Here is a 21218-nt window from a genome sequence, read left to right on the forward strand (position 1 = left end):
TTTTCAAATGGTAAAACTTATTTATAGTTTTAATAGTATAATTCCAGAACCCCCTTTTTTTTTTAAATCAAGAAAATTGAATTTTGTGACTTTGTTTCCAAAAGAGTTCACCACTGTATTTTCTAGGTACTGATGCTTCTAGAGAAGTATTATGTTTTGGTTAGCTGTGAGGTGAGGAGTGGCAATGGTGAGGTCAAGGCACTTCTATCAGGTCCCCATGCTAAACTTGGAAAGTTTAAGAAAATCTGGCTGCTCAAATCGTTAGATATTATTCCAGTTTTTTTTATTCTTCCAGCAAATGTAGATTGACAAAGGCACGATAGGAAATATCACATCAGTAAGAATAAGGGTAAAATTAAAAGGATGCATATAGTTATACACTTGAATGCTATGTTGACCACAGATAATTGCTGCCTAAATTGCTCTTGCAGGCACAGTTAATTTAGTGGGCGATTTCATTCTTAAGGTTGATCATCTTACTTTCTCTTTTGTTAAAAAATAATAATAACTAAGTAATGAACCTTACTGCTAGCAAAGACTATGGGGCTCTGTGAAATCATCCATGACACCACCATACTTATATATGATGAATAAACACCCTGTTTTTTTCCCCAGGATTATATGAACGAGTATGAAGAACGCAGAGGGAAAGGAAGCTTTCCTGCTATGATCACTCCAGCTTATCAAAATGCCAAGAAAGCAAATGAATTGGCAAGTGATGTAAGTATGAAACCCAGATCAATACAATTCATAAACAATTAAAAGCATCAGTTTGTTAGAGCAGTGTTCTAGAAGGAAAATGCTAAAATTACACCTGAGAAGTAAACAAGGATGACATTTCACTGTGTTGCTGGGAACTGGATAGCTCCAGGGATTAATAATATCTATTAATAAAAGGGGACACAGCTCCAGCTCGTGTGAGAGAGGAGGTGGAAGTAGCAACTAATGGGGATCCCTACTGTTAGGCTAACCCTCCTGGCAAATCTGCACCTGTATTATTAATGAAACCTTCAACTGCCTTAATCATCCTCTGGACTACTGTGGTATATTCCCAGTAGTGAATAAATGGAGGATGAATGAGCTGAACTGGTTTGATATTTTGATGTATCATGCCTCTAGCGCAAAGCAAGTCATATGGAGTATGACATTGTCACCACATAAGGCTTAGCTTATTTCTAAGCTGTTGATTTTTAGTTTTGGGCGATATGCTGAAGAATTGGCAAAAAAGATGGTGATGTGTGATTCCTGCATGCAGCCCATTGATTAAAGAGCTTCAGTCCTGCTTGAGGAGACTGTTTCTAGCAGTGACAAAAATGAGGTCACTACCCTGTGGCTGCTGTGAAGGGTTCCTGTGAGTGACGGACTCTGTTGTGAGGACACCTGCCCCCTCCGAGGCTATCGGAGCTGATGGGCTCAGTCTGTCTTTTGGGAAGCTAACAGATGCTTGAGTCTTTCAGCTTGTACTAGCCTGCACCAGACACTAGCAATAAACCAGAGTGAAAGGATCGGTGACATTCTGTTACTTGAGCTTACAGACAGAGACCATATAAAAAACTCGAGACCTTCCGTGACCAAATCCCCTATGACAAACTCAAATATTTCTTGTTTAAACAGGGGATCATTAACCACTCCAGCTAAAGATGGCAGTTCCATGTTTTTTTCAAAATGTGAATGGTCAGCAGTTTCCTTATTAACGTTGATGATCCTGAAGATCTTTTCCAACTTACATGACTCTATGAGTCTAATTCTAAGATCTGCAGTGGAGAGAAGGGATGATTGATACCAGTAACGTTACCTCGCTTGAGTGCTTACCATGCAAATTTAATATCTTTAAAGCGTATGAATTAGTGAGCAGGCTTGGAAAATAAAAAGAAATAATAACTTTACACTTCAGCACATTTCAAATAATTTATTTTGTACATTGTGAATCTGCTTTTATAGGCACTGCTATGAGATGGAGAACACAAGCATCTCCTTGTAAGCAAGAAACACTGGAATATATTCCAAACAGGGTTCTTCTAGGCAAAGTCTGGCAAAGGCCAACACAAATATTATTTATCCATCCTAGCCCAATTTAAGACCTCAACCAGATGTCTCAATTAAAATAAGAGATAGCTTATCTCTGTGATCTCAGTGATTCTCATTTGGTAGAGAAATATAATTGTTTTAAAAGCATTGAAAATCCAAGAAGATAAGGCTTTCTCATAAAGCTAGTTTCTACAAAAGGAAAAAATCACAGAAAGCTTGATAACTATCTGTATGTAATTCTCAGAGCAGAATTCTAAAATTAAAGTACTGACAATTAACTTCAGTAAGAGAAGAGCACACAAGCTCCAAGCAGTCTCTGGTCATGAGTCTGCTAGTTACCTGTTTAAGCTACAAACAACAACCAATACTGTTCAATTTATGTTAAAAAAAAAAAAGGTTAAAAACTGCTGTCTATTAAAGTGGCTTTGCAGGAATTGTTTGGGTTGTGATTTTATGCCTGGTTTATTTCAGGAAATAACAACTTGCAATGTTTCAACTTTGTAAGTTCTATTTTCTTATGAAAGCAAGAACGGGAAAAGTCCTATTGCAACTCACATAGCCAGTCCAAAAAGCAGCAGTGAAAAGATAGGCATCTATTTTATAATTTTTTTACTTTTCAGATAAAATACAAAAAAGATCTTTCCAAGATGAAAGGTGCAGCTCACTTTCACTCTCTAACTGCTGAAGACAACCTGGTCCTTAAACAAGCCCAAAGTGCTAACAAGCTTGTTAGTGAGGTAAGTGATCTGCGAGCAGCTCATGCAAACTTTTGCATCTGATGGGTAAGGACTGCAGATTTAAAAATCTTTTGTTTTTATTGTTCTTTATATAACAGAAATTATCTTTGTGTAGCACAGTGACTGGAGAGGAAGGTGCAAGAACAGATCTTTAAGTACTGTTATTTGGCCCTTCCAACATTATATATGGAAGCATGGCAAGTTATACCAGGAGAGCACTTATAATTCTGGTTATGTGGAGAATAGAAATCTAAAAAAACTCTGTACAGTGCTCTTAATGTGCTGTGAGGTTATAAGCATGAATGGTTTTGGATGATTTGGGAGTATAGACAACAGTGTTTCAAAGAATGTTCTAGTTGTAAGTAAAAAATAGCACCAACAAAGCCAAAATTTGTACTGTACTGTTAATGCAGGTTTCCGTTTTCTTACATGATGTAAAGGACTGACTTACTCATAATGCATTCTTCTGCTGAGCAAAGGGAGATTGCTAGAGAATTCTCAGTAGAGTATGAATTGTTAATTTATTTATATTGTCATATCAGCTATAAAGCTATTAATAAATGTGAGTTCCTTGAGGTTCCCCATGGCAGTTTAAAAACTTATGCTCTTGAGGTGTCAAAGAATAAAACCTTCAATAATGAAAAACCCCTGGAAGTAGGACTGGAAGGGGCCTCCTGGGCCAACGATTCCTGGTTTCTGCTGTTTTTGCATAGCATTGTATAATCCCCTTCTTCTAATTCCTAGCCTGCATTTATTCCTGTCCATTTATTACTAGTGTGTTTTGTGCCAGCATTGCCCTTTGGTTTATAAAGTACTTATCCCTGCGCGATCACCTTTCTGAGATGTTTGCACACATATCATTTTCTTCTCTCTGCCTTTGTTTTCCCTGACTAAGCAAGCCAAATTCTTCTTCTCTCATGGTCTTTCAGTGCAGCTGTTACAGGCTGAGTGCATATTCCTTAAACAGGAATGACTGTCAGAATGCGTAATTCCTGATGAGTTCTTGCTGGAACCTGGTGCATAGCATGCACGCTTCCCAGAGCCTACTGAAAAAACTCTCTTTGCTCCTACTTTGGACTGCACTTACCTTTTTATTTTGGCATTCATTACTACATTATTTTGGCATCTTGTCATCTTTGTATGATCAGCCTACATAGGAACAGTTTTCTCTTTCTCTGCCATTCCAGGCAATGAATCCTTAAAGCTGAGGTTTCTGTGGCTAGTTTCTACATATATTAACCTCCAAGTTGCTGAATTTAGTCCTATTTCTATTACTCCAGCCCTGAAGTCCCCCTGAACATCCCTGCTTCAGATCAAAAGAAGTTAATGAAAATAATAAACCGCTTTAAAATTACTCTGAAAAATTATGCTAGTAAACCTTCTCCTGTTCAATCCTGAGGTCTAAGTGGATTAAACTGGTTACATTTTTCTTTTGCCTATAAAATGAGAAGTGAGTATACGAAATTCATCTTCATAATAATGTTCATAATATGCCATCTGGTAAGAGAGAATTATCAAAATGATTGAACAGTGGTCCTGGCTAATCAACAGTGTGCGAGGGAACTTGATGGAGCAATTTAACATTTTGCCATAACTTTTTTCCCTTTGTATTCTTGTCACCAAGGTGGAGTATAAGAAGGATCTTGGAAACAACAGAGGGTACAGCATTAACTACTGTGATACTCCACAATTCAAGAATGTGAGCAAGATCTCAAAATACACCAGTGATGTAAGTTTTCAGTGCCTTGTGTGGTTCATTTAAAGCTTACCCTGGTAGCTGCTGATAGTAGGGTAGATAATTCATCTTGGTATTGTTCCCCGTTTGGTGGGAACATTGGGTGTACAATCTTGTGAAAGCTGCACCAAAACAATCTACTTCTGGTAAATGATTCATTTGTACAAATTTTGTAGAAATAATGCTTCCTTGCAACTTTATTCTAGTATTTATTTCTGATGAAATAACTTACAATAGTAGAATGTGGAGGTACTCTCTGTATGTGGCATCCAGGTGGTCTGAAAAATGTACAAGAACATATTTTACAATCGGAAACTCGCTGAGCATTCTAGGCTTTGTTTTTAGAAGTGCTGAGGTTGTTTGTGAACTTGTGAGTTTCTGTAGGGGTACAACACTGACATACCACAGTTGTAGTTATTTGTTTCACTGCTGTAACACAGAGAAAAACGAAATACAGTTTTATGGAATATTTTTACCTTTTTTTTTTTTTTTTTTTAAATACAGGTTAAGTACAAAGAAACCTACCAAAACCAAATGAAAGGTCATTATATGGGTATTGGTATGGACAAGCGAATGTTACATGCCATGAAAGTTGGCAACTTGGCAAGCAATGTAAGTCTTTTTAAATCACACTTCTGTAGTCATGGCTTTCTTTATTTTATTTTTTCCAGAATAAAACTGGTAGTAGCACTTAGATTATGTTGTACTGGAGATTTAAAAGATAGATATGTTGAGAAGAGAGGAAATTTTGGAAACCCTTTTGTACTGTTTTATTCTGCACTGTGTAGGAGAGTCTAAAATAAGCAAATTCAGTGATCTGGCAACATACTGAGCTCCTTCAGTTTTCTTTGACATCAGTAGGATGCTGAAGGTTTCTTGCTACCCTCCCCCAGGGTCAGACCTTTGGTGAAAAAAACAGCCTTTAATGAAGATTTCTGGATTCCAATTTAATTTACTGGGTTAGTCAAGAAGCTATTTCGTTACATACCATTCCTTCAAGTACATTATTTACAAATCTGTAAGAAGCTTGAGAACTAAGCAGAAAGATAAAAGAGATGTGTCATAGGTGGAAGTTAAGTTAATGCTCCCACTGTTGGCATTGGATTAATTGAGGAGCTGAAAAAGAATCAATTAGTGGCTAAACTATGCAAATAATTTCATTTTCTTTGTCACTCACGACATTGAAATTACTTTGTTTCCTGCATTTAATATTAATATTATTGTTTCTCCTTTCCTCTTGACTGATAATTATTCAAACAAATGACAGCCTAAAAAAAAAAGAATGATTTTTTTTTGTTCTCTCTGTGTTTCAGATAGCCTATAAGTCTGATTACAAACATGACGGTGTTGACTACAATTACCCAGCCACTCTCACTCCTTCATACCAGACAACAAGGAAGTTGGTCCCTTTGAAAGATGTAAATAATTTTATGGCTTTTTTTTTCCATGATTTGCATGGCTCATCATCTCTCTGCAGGAGAGACAGTGATAGATTGCATGTGTCAAATGATGATTTAATCATGGGAGCAGACAGCTGGTGATTAAAAAAAAAAAAAAGGTTAAAGCAAAAAGTGCAGAGTTGAGAGGGCTCAGAGGAATAGTGGTGCCACCTCCTGCCATTGGTTTCAGTTGAGCACAGTGGGGCAAAATTAGTTCTGCCCCACACCGATGTTTTTCATAGAATCATAGAATGGCTTGGGTTGGAAGGGACCTTTAAGATGTGGTTCTCACTCCTCTGCTATGGGCATGGTGGCCATCGTCTGTCCAACCTGGCCTTGAATGCTTCCTGGGATGGGGCATCCACAGCTTCTCTGGAGAACCTGAAGTATTTTTGAGGAATTATTTGATAAGTTTCAACTATAAGATGCATTGTCGCCTCTTGAGCAATAATTTCAGTCTTTTTCTTTGGGAAGACTTAAAAAAGGCAGAGTTCATTGTTTGATTTCTTAGTGTGTGAGAGTTGTATTCGTAAAGACTTCAAAGTAAGCATCTTATTTATCAATAAGCAGATAAACCCTGAGACTATTTCAAAATACTAAGTGATGATTGTGACTAGTGCAACAGGTTCTGTGGCCAATTGATTTATGGGTTCCAAAACCAACTTCTGACTGAAATGTACAAGAACGGGAAGTGCTGAAAAGTTTAGAGCAGGTGGAACTGATTTCTACCTTTTGGACATTAGTTCAGGCTTCGTGGACTGTCACCTTTTTCCTTAAAAAAATCACAAGCAGGAGTGAATATACATTTTCAGGAAAAAGGAAATGAAAGATCTCTTTCCATGGAACTAAAATTCTTGTTGTTTCTAAGGGAAGCAAATCAAATGTTTGATTTTGTTGTACTTTGATCACTTTGGAAGTTCTTTCCTAAATGTTATCACTGTGTCCGGAAGAAGAAAGTTTATGTAAGGATACCTGAAGTAGAAAGGAATTATAGTCCACTTCACTGGAAATAAGTGTTCTATGAAACTAGTTTTATGTGATTTGCAATGCTTGCAAAGTGGTGATTACAGTGAATATTGATTATGGTCAAGAGTAAATGATTACTGTGTTCTGCAGTGTAAAACCTTTGGCAACAACTGGTTTAAAAGAAAGCTTCTCCATGGTGTGCATGATCTTGTATAATTTTTGATTTATATATATGTATATATATATAGCTTAGTGTTGCTGTTACCATGTTAATTTATTAGGAATTGTGTGCACTTCAGTACTATGATTGACCTTAATTTTTTCGTTTGTTTCGTAAATGTACAGTTTTCTTCTCTCATCCTTCACACAAAACTCTTACTATATAGGGAACTTTTATGATTACTGAGTTTTAATCTAATAAGTAAAGATAATGCATGAGAGAGTTCATTTGCTCTGTACAGCGTTACATTGGACAGACTTCTTCATAAAAAGGAACATTATGACTGTCTTTTAAGACAGTCTGATCTGAGTGATGGTTAGAGATACCAGTTTTATATGAATGCTTTAGGGGACCAACTGTGTTTATGAATTTGTTGTTTTGAGGGAAAGGGATTATAAATGAAGTTTATTTTCAAAGTGAAATAAAAAGTGTGACCTCAAACTAGGAAGTTTTCAGAGCATTAACTGCAGATCTCATCCAAGAGATCCTGGTATTTTTCCCCATCTCAGCTTATTATGATGTAAGTTGTGATTTATCTAGAAAATTAGCTAACAAAACTTTGTCTACTCAATCTCTCATTTTCTAATCTGAACATTACCTGCCTTACTAAATATTTTCTTTTCCATTTATTTAATTTTAAATTAGGTAAACTACAGGCAAAGCATAGACAAGATGAAGTATAGCTCTGTTGCCAGCACTCCACAAATTGCTCAAGCCAAAATAAATGCTCAGCAGCTCAGTGATGTAAGTTCTGTCAACACTGGCCATCTTTATGTATTAGAATTATCTCATAATTGTATTTCATGGCATTGGAAGCACTTAAATGTTTTTATTGTTGATGGGCGTTAGGCAGATTTATGACCAAAAGAAGAGTACAAGATGAATGAAATTACTCACAGAAATGTAGCAGACACATCAGTCAGTATGTGCAATATTTTCTTTCATTTTTAACAGTTTTATTAGTGTACTTTGTTAGGAATTTATCTTCTGTATACTTACTAATGCATGATTTTAAAAAAATCAGGTATTTTTTACTTACAGATAATCAACAGTTACTCTATTTATGGAATAATTGTTCCAATTCCTAGTACCTAGGTAAAAGTTAACACCTGTGATGCACTTATGTCAGATGTGATATATGACACCAGTAGGCTGAAATTCTGCAGCAGTCGATCAATCTCATAGGCCTATTGTTTAGTGAATAAAAAATAACTGAGTTTGGTTTTGATTTTTTTCAATTTATGGCAGTTGAACTACCGAGCCCAGTACGAGAAGACAAAAACAAATTACACTCTACCTCAGGACATACCTCAGTTAGTCAAGGCAAAAGCCAATGCAGAATTATATAGTGAGGTAAGTCAAGCTACCTGGAAATACTTGTATTCGCAATGTCATCAAAAGAGAGAAATGAATGTAAAGATGATGGCACTGTTTCTGGAAACATTTATAAGCTGTCTTCAATAAACAGCATGAGATTTGGGAACAAGAGGAGGTAGGGTTGCAGTTTCAAGTACGGCAATGCTGCTAGATGTTTTTTTTTCTCCAAGATCTTTTCAAATGCCTTGAACTTGTTTAATAAGTCAGTGTTCACTTCACAAGTGAGCTGCTTCTGTGCTGGTGTTTGTATGAAGAACCAACATTTATGCAGTTCTAATCATTCAAAGGCCACTGAAGTCTTTGCAATGAATCACAGTAAATTTGGTGAACTTGAGCCAAGCCCACTGTTGCTGCTGTTCATCACTCATCACAGTGTGTAGTGATTTTCTTAGAGACTTCACTTACAGGAAAGCCTTAGTTTAAGGAGTTAAACTAAGGAATTATCTTGCCTCAGGGCATATGAGCTCCAACTTTTGAAAGATATCAAACGGAAGGATGCCCTCTAGCAGCTCGCTTAAAGAACTGCAGCTACAAATAGGATTCAGTGCACGGAACGTTGCTAGATCTAGTTAGGGAGGTATGATGGGGAAAGAAAAATCCTGAAACGTGCAGTGTGATGTCTGATTCTAAATACCAGCTGTTCCTCCCTAGAGATCAGCTCCTAGTAGTCCACAGCATTTGCATATTTAAACAAAAACACAGATGCTTTTGGAAATATTTCCTTCCTCCATGGGACTTTAAAACCTAGAGCTATTGGAGCATCTCTGGGAATTTAAGGTGTCTGTAAAATCCAAGCATAAAGCTATTGACTCAATCCAAGCCAATTAATTAAATCAAAATTATAATGAACTGTGACTTGAGAGGGTTCTAGTTTGTGGACAGCAGATTTATAGTTTTCTTTTGCTCTTAGTCATTCTCATGTTCAGTTAAGACACTATGTGTTCATGTGCTAGTGATGCATTTCTGTCTTTCCTTTCTCAGGTTAAGTACAAAGAAGGCTGGGAGAAGAGCAAGGGCCAGGGATTTGAAATGAAGCTTGATTCTCTGCCTTTACTTGCTGCCAAAGCTTCAAGGGATCTTGCCAGTGATGTAGGTTACTTTTAATTACCTAGGAATTATTCTTTACATAAGTTGCTGTAGCGCAGGGAAATAAAACTTAGCTCTCTTCATCTGGGTTTTTAAGCCCTGAATTTGGCTGTCATACATTCATCTTTCTCAAAGGCAGATGAACAGCTGGAAACTTCCTTAGACTCTTCTGTGAAATTTCACTCTCCGGAAATTATTTTTTAAAAATATAAATGTACAGAAGGAAGCAAAGTTTGCAAAAGGACAGTGGCTCAATCCTCCTGTAGTAAAATTCAGTGTTTTGAATCATTTATATATTCAAAAATGTTGTGATCATCCACTGCATTTTTTTTTTTAAGTCTGCTTCTTTAACATAAAAATAAAATATCAAAACTAGCTATTTTTAAATGACTTATCCCACAATTCTTCACCTGTGGAAAGGAAAAGGAAGAAATTTTGCCTGCAGCTAGAAAGTGCTCAGCACGGAAGACATTTCAAAAATCTATTGAGAAAAGAAGAGATTTATGCTCCTTCAGCTGTCTTCCCACCTCATTAAGAAAATCAAGTCTTGCTTAATTTTTCCATGATTGATTTCTTATCTGGTTTCCAAACCAAAACATAATTTAGCTATTCAGGAGACAAACTCTGTAATAAAATGCATCTCAGAGGAGAAAGCATTGAAGAATGAGGTTAAACATAATATAAATAAGACCTGTCCTGCACATTTGGGAATTTCTGAGAACGTCTGAGAAATGCAAAGTGACAAAGTGCAAATTGGAATAAGCCTTTCTAGATTTTTGACCACCCAAATTGTCAGTGAAAAACATATTGCTTATCTCTGGTGTAACTGAAAAAATGTGCTTTGACTTAAACGATTATTTTTTTTTACAGATTAAGTATAAGGAAGAATATGAAAAAACAAAAGGAAAAGCAACTGAAACAAAAGATTCAAGACTTTTGCACTCTCTGCAGGTGGCCAAGATGAGTAGTGAGGTAAATTATTTATTTCTCTTACTCAGAAGATGTTTTTCAAAATTATGAGTCTTTCAGCAATGATATGTGACTCGTTTCTTGCCTCAGACTGTTAATGTACAAAGACTGCACAGTATTTTTATTCTTGTAGGTGATTTTGAGTTGGTGGTGTTGTCCTATTAAAATGTAAACACTTTGACAGAGAACTTGCATGCAGATAAAAGTATATTGTAAAGTAATATGTACTATAATAACCTGCAATATTAATTCTACTCTTTTACGGATCTCACATGGGACTTGGTTTTAATATTTATTTATTTATTTATTCAGCCTAATCTTCATAAGGGCACAAGCAAAACTAGGGATTTAAGATAGGTTTGGATTTGTAGTGCACTGGTACATGCAAGTTATTTTTGTTCCTTCTTTTTCTAGATTGCCTACAAAAAAGATTTTGAGGAGAGTAAGACCCATTTCCATCTACCTATGGATATGGTAAACCTGAGGCATGCTAAGAAGGCCCAAGCACTTGCTAGTGACCTGGATTATAGAAAGAGACTCCATGAATACACAGTGGTTCCAGAAGATATGAAGACGAAGTGGGCCAAGAAAGCCTATGGGCTTCAGAGTGATGTAAGATGGTATAAGCTCGGCTTAATTATTAATGCAGTATGGATGTATATAGACTTTTTCAGAATTTGATGCTATTTCTTATTTCATGTGGACACAATTTGAGTTACAGTAGGGCTTCTTAAATGTCTTCGAGATGTCTTTGAAACTGGCAAGTGTGTTCATGTTCACACACAAACTTTGTACTTCTGCACTTCATGTCAATAAATGTCCTTTTTCCTCAATAGCTTCAATATAGGGCAGACCTGATGTGGATGAAAGGAGTTGGATGTATCACAGAAGGAAGTCTTAGTATACAGCAAGCCAAAAAGTCAGGAGATTTGGTCAGTGAGGTAAGCAAAGTGCTCAGCTTTCTGTCTGTTTCTTATTCGAAGGCTTATGCATGCTTATTACACTGTGGAATGAGGTAAGGAATTCCTATACCGAAAGAAGACATTTTAGATATTCTACGGTTTAGGTGATCCTGCATTCAGTGTTAGAAGTATGTTTTCTCATGATGCCATTACTGATTTCCCTCAAGACTGTGAGGCAAAAGTCCCTGTAATTGTGCTTTCGTCTCTACACAATAGGTACACGAATTAAAAGAGCAATGTGGAAAGGAGTCAGACTTTTCTATGGAATCTGGTACGTGTAGACTTCTTAAGGAACAGTGCTGAAAAATCAGATTCTTAACAGCCATGCTTGGTGATTCCCTTGTTCTTCAGCAAACAAGGGCTGTGACTTTACTGGCAATTTCAACAGTGCTACGTTTCATGGCTTTCCCTGGGTTAATTCATGGTGTCACGCTTACCTTACGAAAGTGCATTTCCCCACCTTCTTAGCTATGGTTGAGTTGTTTCACTAGTGCTAGGAAAACTAGAGGATAGGAGGGTGAATAAATTAGGGGAAGTTTGACAAGAAAGATAAAGCCCCTCTTAGTGCTGGAGGAAGGAATAGAAGCCAGTTAGTTACTGGAGATCATACTCTGATATCTTGGGTCTTTGACAACCTCTCACTGCTACTGCAAGGAGAAAAAAGTACATCTTAGAAACAAAAGAAGAGCAGCAACTCTCAGATCCAGTGTCTTGCTAGAGATAGACTTACATCTGCTACTCTGGTGTGCTGTTTTAATAATCACCTCCACAATTACATAATCCATAATGATCTGCCTTTTCTTTTCAGGGCTATGTAAGGCCAAGAGATGGCTGACAGTCACTTGAACTGGATATATTGATAGATATTATTTTAGAGATCTCTATTGCCCTACAGAGCCTGGCATTTTGTCATTTCTTTGCAAAATGTCACCACATTGTGCTCCATGATATGTGACAAAACATGCTGGTTTTAATCTGCCTCCCTCCCTTCCAGGTTCCTAAAACAAAGCGACGAGCACCTCTTTGAAGTGTTGCATGCTTTTTTAACTTCTGTTTTGTGTTCCTCTAGAAGAGTCACAGCATAAACTGATCTGTTCATCCATCAGTTCAAACAGAATGATTTCTCTCCTGAAATGCCATATAATGAAAAAATGCATTTAAAGCTCTCCTAGGTGGAATGCCCCACCTTACTGTGGAACTGTTAGAATAAGAATTTGACTAAAGTATGCAAGAAGTGTTTGCCTGTCATTCTATTGCCTTGAAATGGTGTTCTGAATTTCCTTGTACTGTCTCACAGATAGAGGTGCTTAGCTTGCTCTGAAGTGAGCAATGCATAAGGCTTGGGCACAGACATGGATACAAAACAGACCTCTTCCAAAGGCTGCTGATGTCAATGGAAGTTTTCCAATCACTTTAGTGTGTTCCCGATGTAAAATGAAACAAAATAGGATAAAAGTAATGCAAGTCTTATTTATCAAACTAGAAATAGTAGTCTGTATGAAAATTTGTTCATGTAAATAGATTTTAAGTACTCTATCAGTCATGTGCTTGTGGGAAGGCCGAGGCTGCAGCTACTTTTGTATAACTTGCTTTAATTTGATCTAGAAAAAATACCGACAGAAGGCTGATGCTCTGAAATTCACCAGTGTGGCTGACAGTTCTCACATCAAACATGCCAAGAAAAGCCAGGAATTGCAAAGTGATGTGAGTCCTTCTCTTTACAGATGTTTTTCTCTTAATGGTAATTCCTGAGATATATATATCCTGAGGGTTGGGAAAGGGGAAGCACAACACACCGTTGTGAAACTTTACAGATATGAAAGTTTGAGTTCTTGGGGTTTATTTCTAAGGGTCTTAGTTTTTTGATTTCATGAGTTCTCCTGCTGAATTCTCTGAACTAGAACAACAACAAGTGAATAGAAATGGAAATACGCGAGCCAGGCTTCTCACAAATGATGTCAATAGCCAGAGAAAGAAAGGGAAATCCTCCTTCAGAAAGCCTGAGCAACAACCTCCTGGGTGGTGCAAGTGGGATTCAGCGATGGCTGAAAAGAGTTCATAAGAGGTTGTCTAAATGTTCCTAGGACATTAATGTACTCTGCACAAAAATGGGTTATCTGTGAGAAAGTAAAAGGGAGGAAGCAAGCTGGGGGGAGATGGTATTCTCAGTATTCAATCTGATCCTCTCAAAGCAAAGCATATGTCAGCACAATGACTAAGATGCACTCACCCCAGGTTCTGTATTTCTCTCCATTGATGGCCCTATCAGACTACATAATACTATATTAGTGTCTGTGTTTGGTGCCATGTTCTTTAGCTGTTGCTGCTAAGGAATTTTTAGTAAGAGAATTAAGTGAGCGCATTTTTCCAAACTGGATACTTTCAGGATGCTCTCTATCCTTCCCTGGGCGCTGGTGGCCTGGCAGATGGTATTTCAGAACTCCTGGCAGGACCTAGCTGAATGCAACTCTCTTTTAAAATTCCAGAAGAAGGGGAACCTGTTGTTAAAAATCACTGACAAATAATTTTGTAATAGAAGTGACTTTCTAAGTTACTTTTTTCTTTTAATATGCCATGCCTTGAACTGAAGATGCTGTTAGCATCTCAATTGCTACATGAATGAAGGATTATTGCTTCATGATTGTCATGGCTTTTTTTTTTGTTTGTCTTCTTCAGGCAACTACCTTCTTTCCTTTTTTTTTTTTTTGATTTCTCTGCATCAGTGAAAAACAGGCACTTACTTGGATGAGTGTTATGTGTCTCAGAGATAACACTAGTATGAATAAGATGAGAATGTTGGTCTCCTGATTCCCATTACTTATCTTCCATGTACTCTATAAAGCTACCTCCTTGTATGTGTGTTGAATATGGAATAGTAATGATGGATTTAGAGCCCTGTAGTGGGGCTATTATTTTTTTTTTTTACTCTGAGATTGAAGAAATTTAAGACTTCATGAAATGGGACATCTTTTCATAGCTTTTCAGTAGCTCTCCCAACAGCTTTGTGGGGTTCTCAAACAGGGCAGCTAATTTCTCTGTTGAAGTTGCCTTGGGATATAAAATGGAAATGTTTGCTGCTTGGATCATAAAAGGTCCTTGATATTTTCATTTAAAGTTGGAATGTTAGTCCTTGCTGGAATATTACGTCAGCAATTATATTTTGGTCACATGTTTTTTCTGCAGATTGACTTGCTTACTGTTCTTCATTTCATGCCTATAATTCACTGTTTTTATTAAGCTACTATTATTTATTAAGTTAGTACTTAATAGTAGCTGCCATTTAATATTGGAGAAAATATATTCTTGCAGACATTTAATACAGATTATGAATTAATGTCAATTTATGACCAGTTAAGTATCAAACTTTTGGAAAGAGAACTTAAGTATCTTCATACGCATGCTATTTCACTGCTTCCTTGAAACTTAACTGTGAATATTTGGTTCATCTTGTCTCTGTGGGTTGGCTTTTAAATTCAGATTTGGGGAAAAAAAGTCATGATGCTAAAGACTAACTCACCAAATAAATTGGCTGAAACAAATCCTTAAATATTTAGGGTGTTTCAACTAGTGTTTCTTCAACATTAAGCATGGACTATTGTTTGTTGACCACACTTTGCTTTCTGGGACAGGTTGCCTACAGGTCAGGAAAAGAGCAGTTTCTTCATCAGTACACCATCACCAAAGATGACCCTGTTTTCCTACTGGCCAAAGCAAATGCTGCCAATATCAGTGAGGTACTGTGTGAGATGGTGGATTGGATTCTCTAAGCCCTGTGAATAGTGGCAGTTGAAATGTTGGTTCTGTAGGTGGAAGTTAGAGTCTTTCTTTGGGAAGGTCCAGCTGTTTTAAATGTGAAATCTTTATGGTCAATTTGTTCTTAATTTAATACTTGTCACATCCACTGCTCTGAAGACCTTGTCGCTTTTAGAGTTTGAAGCCATGTATTTTCCATATGCTTACCTTCACTCAGATGAAAGTGTATTGAGAGTTTCACTGGAGCCAGCAAGATAGTGGGGTTACAGTATGCATAGTGTGTAAGGGAAGATAGCAAGTGATGATAGTAAGAACTGATTTTTAAATGCATGGTTGCTGGTCATGAGTGTATGGTGGTTTGATATTACTTGAGAGATTTCACTGTGTCTAGAAAACAAATAGAATATATTGACAGTAATAAGGACATTGTTATTTTCATCTCTTTAGAAACTGTACAGGAGTAGCTGGGAGAAGCAGAAGGAAAAAGGATTTGTTCTTCGTCTGGATGCTTTGTCATTCTTGACAGCTAAGGCAAAGAGGGATCTGGCAAGTGATGTGAGTATGGACTCCATCAAGATTCTTTAGTCTTAAGGCAGCTGACAGTCCAGGCTGCTACCAGGGTGTTGAGGATGTGTTTCAGTGCCCTGAGCCACTCTTGATTCATGCTAAGGAGCAATGGAGGAGTTCTCTGATTGACTGCTACTGTGTAATTATTCAGAAGGTTTGCTCTGAGTAATTCAGTCACTTCCCACATGCTGACTATTTTTTATTATTCTTATTTTGACAAGAGGTTGAATTTTAGTACCTGAAGTGGAATTCTCCTTTGTAACGTAGTAACGACACGTCTATGCCCGACCAGAAAATTTCTGAAAGAACCTTCTGACCTCAGTGCTGAAAGAATGATCATTTTCCTGATGATAACCAACAATAAAAGATTTCTTAGAGATTTTTGAGAACAAATAATGAGAAAATGTTTATTCTTGGTAGACACTCACTAATTTCTAAGGCATTCCAGTTCTTTTTTGCAAGTGGACTTCTTAGGTCCTTGTATTGAGCACCCAGCGTGTCACAAAACTGATAGATCGTTGCATTACTGCAAGTAGAGCTGTCAGCTTGGTAACTTAGATGATTTAAATCATGGTCTGTTTTTTTTTTTTTTTTCCACAGATTAAATATAAGGAAGGTTATGAGAAGATGAAAGGCAAGCTGATTGGAGTAAAAGCTGTGGAGGAAGATTCAAAGATGGCTCATTCCCTTCAAATGTCAAAGCTGCAGAGTGATCTGGAGTACAAGAAGGCATTTGAGGACACAAAGAATCAGTTCCAGGTCTCCATGGATATGGCTAACCTTGTCCATGCCAAAAAGGCTCAGAATTTGGCTTCAGATAAAGGATACAGGACAGCCCTTCATCACTACACTGTCTTGCCTACTGACAGGAAAGTGGCATGGGCCAAGTGGGCGTATGGATTGCAGAGTGATGTAAGTCCAGAGCTTGCTGTATTTCAGTGCTTTCATTCAACCCCTTCAGATACTCAGTGCTGAATTTCTTTATATGTTGATGCCTTTTAATGCCATGACGTGCACTTAATTTTTCAAAACTTAAATACTTAATATGAAAGCAGTAATTATTAAATACCTATTTAATAAAACCTTATGATTCACTTATGATATACATTTATTATTATTTTTTACCTAATGTACAGGGAGGTTAAATAACTTAAGTAAAACGGTGGTAGGATTCCATACAGAGATCATGTACTCAGCTGAAACGATCAGATGCACTGTTGATGCTGTATGTGGTTGCTATTAGGCAATCTGCCATTCTGAGGTCTCAAGTTAGAGCTTTTGAAGGAGACTAAGATAGATATGTTTGCAGATTTTGTTAAGGTGCAGGTGCTGAAATGCTTCTGACTTTTTTAGAAGCCCACCTCTAGAGCTTGTATAAGCTTTTGGAATTTAGCAGGCTGTTGGTAGGAGGCATTCTGTGAGGAAGTGGAGTACATGTGTACCCTTACTCCTTAAAGCCACATGGGGGGGAGGGGGAAAGCAAAAAAATGCTTTTCCCCCAGTGTAGGAAAAGGATAGTGGACGGGAAATGTTAATTGTCAATTTCATATCATTGTAAATATTAGTAACCTTCTAAGTAGTGCACGTCAGTTGCTATGTGCAGAGGAATTGAAGTTTTTTGCTAAGTTAGAGCAAAGATTACAAATAACAGTAAGGTATAGACTACATCTACTATTTGCCTTGCAAAGTGTATGCACTAGTTTTGGAGTCTTAATACTGCTATCTCATTCTGTAATTTATTATTTTGCTTTCCTTGCAACTGTGCAATAGCGAATAAAACACAAGCAGGAACTAATTTGACTTGGCTGTAGTTCCTGAGATGGCTGAATATTTAAATGGCATTTTAAGTGTATGAACACCAACAATAGGATGATTTTTTTTTTTTCTGTGTCAGAACCGATACAGAGCAGATTTGAACTGGATGAAAGGAGCTGGATGGATAGCCACTGGGTCATTAAATGTGGAGCAGGCTAAGAAGGCAGGAGAACTCATTAGTGAGGTGAGATTTCATGACAGCATGCAACAGAATTTGCTGCATAATGTGTGCAAAATGTCTGTATAAAATTAAAATAATTTCCACTCAAAGGAGAAAGAAAAAGGCATACCACATGAAAGCCCTCAAAACCAAGGATAGAACTGATAATTAGAGGGAAACCAGATACCAAACACACACCAGTAGGAGTCCATATAGCCTTTGCAAAAACAAAGTAGGTGACAAATGATATTATGAATAATAATGGCAATCAAACAGTGCTCAATTGCTACCCACTAGCCTACCTTTTTAATGAAGCAAAACAGGAGAGATGATGAAAAGATGTAGTCATTGGGCTGAGGACCTTCTTTTGTAGCAGATTCATGTTCCTTCTTGCTCCTTTTTGAGATATATTCACGTTAGCTATTGAAATTCATATAGATATCTCCGTATGTAGCTACATATATATTTCTGAGTAGTTTTCATCCTTATTTCTCTCTATAACCAATGCCACTTACAGGTAAGGCAAGCTTCTAGAATCCTTTGTGCCAGTCCCAAGAGGCCTTCAAAGGAGGTGGTGGTGGAAATGATTCAAAGGTTCATAGTATTCTGTTTCTGTTATTTCAGAGGGAGTCCTATTGCCAAATCTGCTGTACTAGCACACTGAATTTAGTGATTTTTATTAGATAACCACTGATGATACAGGAATCATCTGTCCATTCATTCAATGAGAATAACAATAAAATCACTGGTCTCAGAAATATATGGTTATTCTTCACATCTGCCTGATTGCTAACATTATTTTTCTTTTCCTGTATAATCATCTGCGTTGAAGATGGATATTTAGTTTAGTCATAATAAATTAGATCTTCAGCTAGTACGAAGTGAGATAGCTTCATAAAAGCTAGTGCCAGCTAGGACAGTAACTGTGAATCAGTACAGAGTATACCATTTTGTTGTGTAGTAGTGACAAATTTGCCACGCAGAAATCTGACCTGGTAGGTTGTTCATGTCAACGTTTTTTGCGAGTACAAATTGTAGATGGCCTTTGTATACAGTCCATGAATTACTTGTATTACTGCTAAAAAGCAATCGCTAGAATATTATTTTTTCAAATTTTATGTAGAGATGTTCTGGTCCACTAATGTTTGTTTTTACAACTGAACAGGACAAAGAGTAACCCACTTCTGTCCTTATTTGAAATCAGTGAGATTGCTCGTTGTTAAAGGATTTCTGTCTGAAACCAAAATATTGCTTGTAAACTTGTAATACCTTAAAAGATTTAATATGTTTTACACTGTCATTTTGAGTCCTCAAAGATTCAAGATGATGTCTCAAATATACTTCTGGGGATCGTATTAAATTAGAGGATGACACGGCTTTAGCCTTGTACACAGATATAAACAGTTTCCAAAAGAGTCATGAACATACTTATGGACTTGGAAGTTCATCACAGGTATCAGGATACTTAGTACGTGCTGTTTGGAGAAGTGGTAAGAGCAATGATGTGTACAGGAGCACTCATGCAGGAAGGGAAGATTTTACTGACTGGACCATATGGAAGAAGTGTCATTTTCTCATCAAACAGCCTTAATTTTAATTATGTATATGTATCAAGATGTCTCAGAGGCTTTTATGGGTTCTTTCAAACAAGCAAAATTAATACCACGTCCCACAACAATTAAGCACAGTGTTAATGTCTGCACAGATTTGCTATAGGTAAGCAAGGAGAAAACATAATCCTTGAAATGGTAGTTTGACTGTTGCCATTATTAAAGCATTGCAATCATATACCATTTCTTACTTATAGGAACTATAAATAAAAAATATAAGTCATACTGTATTTGAAGCTACCTGAAAAAGATTTTCAAATCCTGAGTTCTGGAGTATTTTAGTAGACAGAATCTGATTTTGAAATGTTTTCTTTATATTTTGGGAGAAATACTTTAATATTAATCGGCAAAAGGTTATTGTTAAATTGAAACAAATATTAATCTGAAAGTACCTAGGACATAAAGATGAGGAAAGAGGAATAATAATTATGTTCACAAATTCACTCTAATCTCCAGCAACCTATGATTTTTCTCTTTCAAATAGCATGAAAGAGCAGCACAAAATTCACAGCTTTGATCTTTTTCTGCTCAACAGAAGAAGTACCGTCAGCATCCATATGCTTTGAAGTTTACCAGTATTAAAGACACTCCTGAGATGATCCAGGCTAGAATTAGTTATAACCAGGCTGTGGATGTAAGTTATAATGTATATACATTATGATTATAAGAGTGGTATCCTCTTTGAACAACCTGATTGAAGCACTGGCTTTCTCTCTCTTTCTTTCTCTGAGATAATCCTTGGGAACCATAAAACTTCTGTGTTCTGGTGTGGTGCATCTCATAAAAAACATGTTTCTAACTTGAAACGGGAAGTCATAGAAATCCCACTAAAGTGAATGGGAATTTCATGTATAAAGGGCATTCAGCCAATATTTTTCTTAGAAGTAAAATTTAGGAGTAAGGCTGATCTTTGACCTTTAGAAATTGCTGACCTTTTGAGATTCATTGAGGAAGAACATATTTGGTGTTTCTTTTCCCTTTCAAACAATTTTTTCAAATTTCAATTTCTGCATATTCTTTGGAAACAAAATGTGAGACAGCATGACAAGGAAGAAAAAATAAATTGTTTCAAGCTGTCAACCTGCTGAGAGAGAAATCCAGGAGGGGAAACGTTAAAGGGAGGAACTGAGGCTGTTTGGTGTTTAAACATGTTTATTTTTAATAGTAGAGCAATTTAAAACTATTGTAGACTTAACTGGGATAATGCTGAAGTGAATAATGAGCAAAAGTCACTCAAAAAAGACAAGTTTCAAACATGAGAGGATGTTTTATTGTGAAAATAGATATTTTTAAAGTGAAGAAGAAGATGAAAGACTTTGTGTAAAACACATGCTATTGTAATACTTATAGTGTCTGTGCCTTTGGTTTAATTAATAAGATCCAAAAGGCTTACATCTCAGGCAGGATAAATATAAGTCATTTTGTTCCACTGAGCCACAGTCAAAGTCAGTCTGCTGCTCTACTTCTTCACACATGGAGTTCTCATTAATTTTCCTCTCATGGAGCTGCATTACAAGTGGGTCTACTTGCTAAAAAAAGTGACAGCAAGGTGAAACACACAGGTTCATTCTCATCTCAAGAGTCTCCAACATTTAAGTGGGAATAATAGCCTGGGAAAGGCAAGCTGGGTGGTCAAGACATGGGTCATATCTAAGGCCAGAAGGAAAGGTGGCTATCTGTGGTAGTCTGAGAACTACAGTGTCAATGCAGCAAGGAAAGAAAAGTAATTTGAAAGAGGTGAACTCTTGATAGCCATTGTAGGTGATGCTCCAGTTAACCTCATGGAATCTCTCT

At 36.9% G+C, this 21218-nt stretch overlaps 1 protein-coding gene across 1 annotated transcript in view; it reads left to right on the plus strand.

The window, feature by feature from the left end:
* Positions 1-21218, plus strand: part of NRAP (nebulin related anchoring protein) — a 47418-nt gene that overhangs the window by 10453 nt on the left and 15747 nt on the right. Inside the window, exons 10-26 of the mRNA XM_021400250.1 lie at positions 616-720; positions 2649-2765; positions 4390-4494; positions 5005-5112; positions 5814-5918; positions 7771-7869; positions 8374-8478; positions 9484-9591; positions 10459-10560; positions 10972-11169; positions 11394-11498; positions 13125-13223; positions 15149-15253; positions 15720-15827; positions 16440-16751; positions 17734-17838; positions 19960-20058. Coding sequence (XP_021255925.1) covers positions 616-720; positions 2649-2765; positions 4390-4494; positions 5005-5112; positions 5814-5918; positions 7771-7869; positions 8374-8478; positions 9484-9591; positions 10459-10560; positions 10972-11169; positions 11394-11498; positions 13125-13223; positions 15149-15253; positions 15720-15827; positions 16440-16751; positions 17734-17838; positions 19960-20058 — 2085 coding nt within the window. The remainder of the gene's footprint in view (positions 1-615; positions 721-2648; positions 2766-4389; positions 4495-5004; positions 5113-5813; positions 5919-7770; positions 7870-8373; positions 8479-9483; positions 9592-10458; positions 10561-10971; positions 11170-11393; positions 11499-13124; positions 13224-15148; positions 15254-15719; positions 15828-16439; positions 16752-17733; positions 17839-19959; positions 20059-21218) is intronic.

The sequence above is a fragment of the Numida meleagris genome, chromosome 5 (assembly GCF_002078875.1).
Source record: "Numida meleagris isolate 19003 breed g44 Domestic line chromosome 5, NumMel1.0, whole genome shotgun sequence".
Classification (NCBI taxonomy): domain Eukaryota; kingdom Metazoa; phylum Chordata; class Aves; order Galliformes; family Numididae; genus Numida; species Numida meleagris.